This window comes from Neltuma alba, unplaced genomic scaffold (assembly GCF_004799145.2).
Source record: "Neltuma alba isolate B1F8T4 unplaced genomic scaffold, ASM479914v2 tig00010586_pilon, whole genome shotgun sequence".
NCBI lineage: Eukaryota > Viridiplantae > Streptophyta > Magnoliopsida > Fabales > Fabaceae > Neltuma > Neltuma alba.
Genome location: NW_021635450.1, coordinates 33,216 through 35,131, shown reverse-complemented (window position 1 = coordinate 35,131; position 1,916 = coordinate 33,216). Strand labels below are relative to the sequence as shown.

The 1,916-nt window shown below is 43.7% G+C and overlaps 1 protein-coding gene across 1 annotated transcript; it reads left to right on the top strand.

Moving 5' to 3' along the window:
• The first annotated feature begins 656 nt into the window (after positions 1-656).
• Positions 657-1,295, top strand: LOC114757247 (uncharacterized mitochondrial protein AtMg00860-like). Its single transcript, XM_028946240.1, has one exon. The coding sequence runs from the start codon at positions 657-659 to the stop codon at positions 1,293-1,295; it is 639 nt and encodes a 212-aa protein (XP_028802073.1).
• Positions 1,296-1,916: the final 621 nt, after the last annotated feature.

The window sequence follows — 1,916 nt, the reverse complement described above, 5'->3', positions numbered from 1 at the left end:
TTTTTCCTCCCCATGAGCTAACCCCTCATACCGAGGTGAAACTGAACTTGATCACGGGAGCCCAAGCCGGGGATTGCCTAAGACATGGCTGTCAGGGGTACGTGGTATTCTTCTCTGTACATGCGGAAGTGGAAGAAGGCATAACAGAGATACCCGTGGTATGTGATTTTCCGGAAGTCTTTCCGACAGAAATTAGCGGGTTACCTCCAGAGCGAGAGGTAGAGTTTGCAATTGACCTAACACCTGGAGCAGGACCGATTTCCAAAGCGCCTTATCGTATGGCTCCAAATGAAATGGCAGAATTAAAGAAGCAGTTAGAGGAGCTATTAGAAAAGAATTTTATTCGACCCAGTGTGTCACCATGGGGAGCACCCGTCTTGTTCGTCCGTAAGAAGGACGGTAGCCTAAGGTTGTGCATTGATTACCGGGAGCTCAACAAAGTGACGATTAAAAACAAGTACCCACTACCTCGAATAGACGATTTGTTAGATCAACTAGTTGGTGCCATAGTGTTTTCCAAGATCGACTTGAGATCAGGTTACCATCAACTGAGGATTAAAGCAGAGGACATTCCAAAGACTGCTTTCTGAACACGGTATGGGCACTATGAGTTCTTGGTAATGCCCTTCAGATTAACGAATGCCCCTACGATTTTCATGGATTACATGAACAGGATCTTTCGGCCATATCTAGATCAGTTTGTGGTGGTTTTCATTGATGATATCTTAGTATATTCCAAGTCACTAGCGGAACACGAACAGCATTTACGGATCGTTCTAAGTATTTTGAAGGAGAAACGGCTATATGCCAAACTTAGCAAGTGCGAGTTTTGGCTGAATGAAGTAAAGTTCTTGGGTCATGTGATTGCCCAAGATGGAGTAGCAGTGGATCCCAGTAAGGTGGAAGCAGTTCTAAATTGGGAGCAACCAAAAACAGTAACAGAAATACGAAGCTTTCTGGGATTGGCAGGTTACTATAGAAGATTTATTAAGGATTTTTCAAGAATTGCACAGCCCTTGACTAAACTTACACGTATGAACCAGCAATTCGTGTGGGATGATAAATGTGAGGCTAGCTTCCAAGAGCTTAAACGAAGGTCGACCTCAACCCCTGTGCTGATAATTCCCGATCCAACCCTACCGTATGTTGTATATACCGATGCTAGCAAGCAAGGATTGGGGTGTGTATTAATGCAGCAAGGACGAGTAGTCGCCTACGCCTCACGACAGTTAAAGTCTCATGAAGAGAATTATCCCACTCACGACCTAGAATTAGCTGCAATATTTATGCCTTAAAAATCTGGAGGCATTATCTATATGGGGCAACCCTTGAACTATATTGTGATCATAAAAGTCTCAAGTACCTGCAGGATCAAAAAGAACTAAACATGAGGCAACGACGATGGATGGAGTTGCTCAAGGATTATGATTACCAGATAAAATACCATCCAGGCAAGGCTAATGTGGTAGCTAATGCCTTAAGCCGAAAGGTAGTACAAGTAGCATTCCTAATGATTCAGGAACGAAAACTCATCGAAGATGTGAGGGATTGGGAACCTTTGTTCCATATGAAACTAATGACCCAGAAAGTAGAAGTGACAAGAGCAGAAGCCCAACTGATAAAGCAAATCAAAGAGGCCCAGAAGAGCGATCCGATAGCTGATACACTTCGGATTAAGCTAACAAAAGCTGAGGATGAAGCGATCGAAGTGTCACCAGATGGAATATTGAAGTATAAGGAACGGGTATATGTTCCGGAGTCCATCAGGCAACAGCTATTGGAGGAGGCACATAAGAGCAAATATACGATACATCCGGGAATGACAAAGATGTACCAGGACCTCCGACGTATGTTTTGGTGGCCTGGCATGAAGAAGGACATAACAGAGTATGTATCTAAATGCCTTACTTGCCAGA

Coding starts and splice junctions, on each gene's coding strand:
- LOC114757247 (XM_028946240.1), top strand. CDS start 657: ATGGATTACATGAACAGGATCTTTCGGCCATATCTAGATCAGTTTGTG.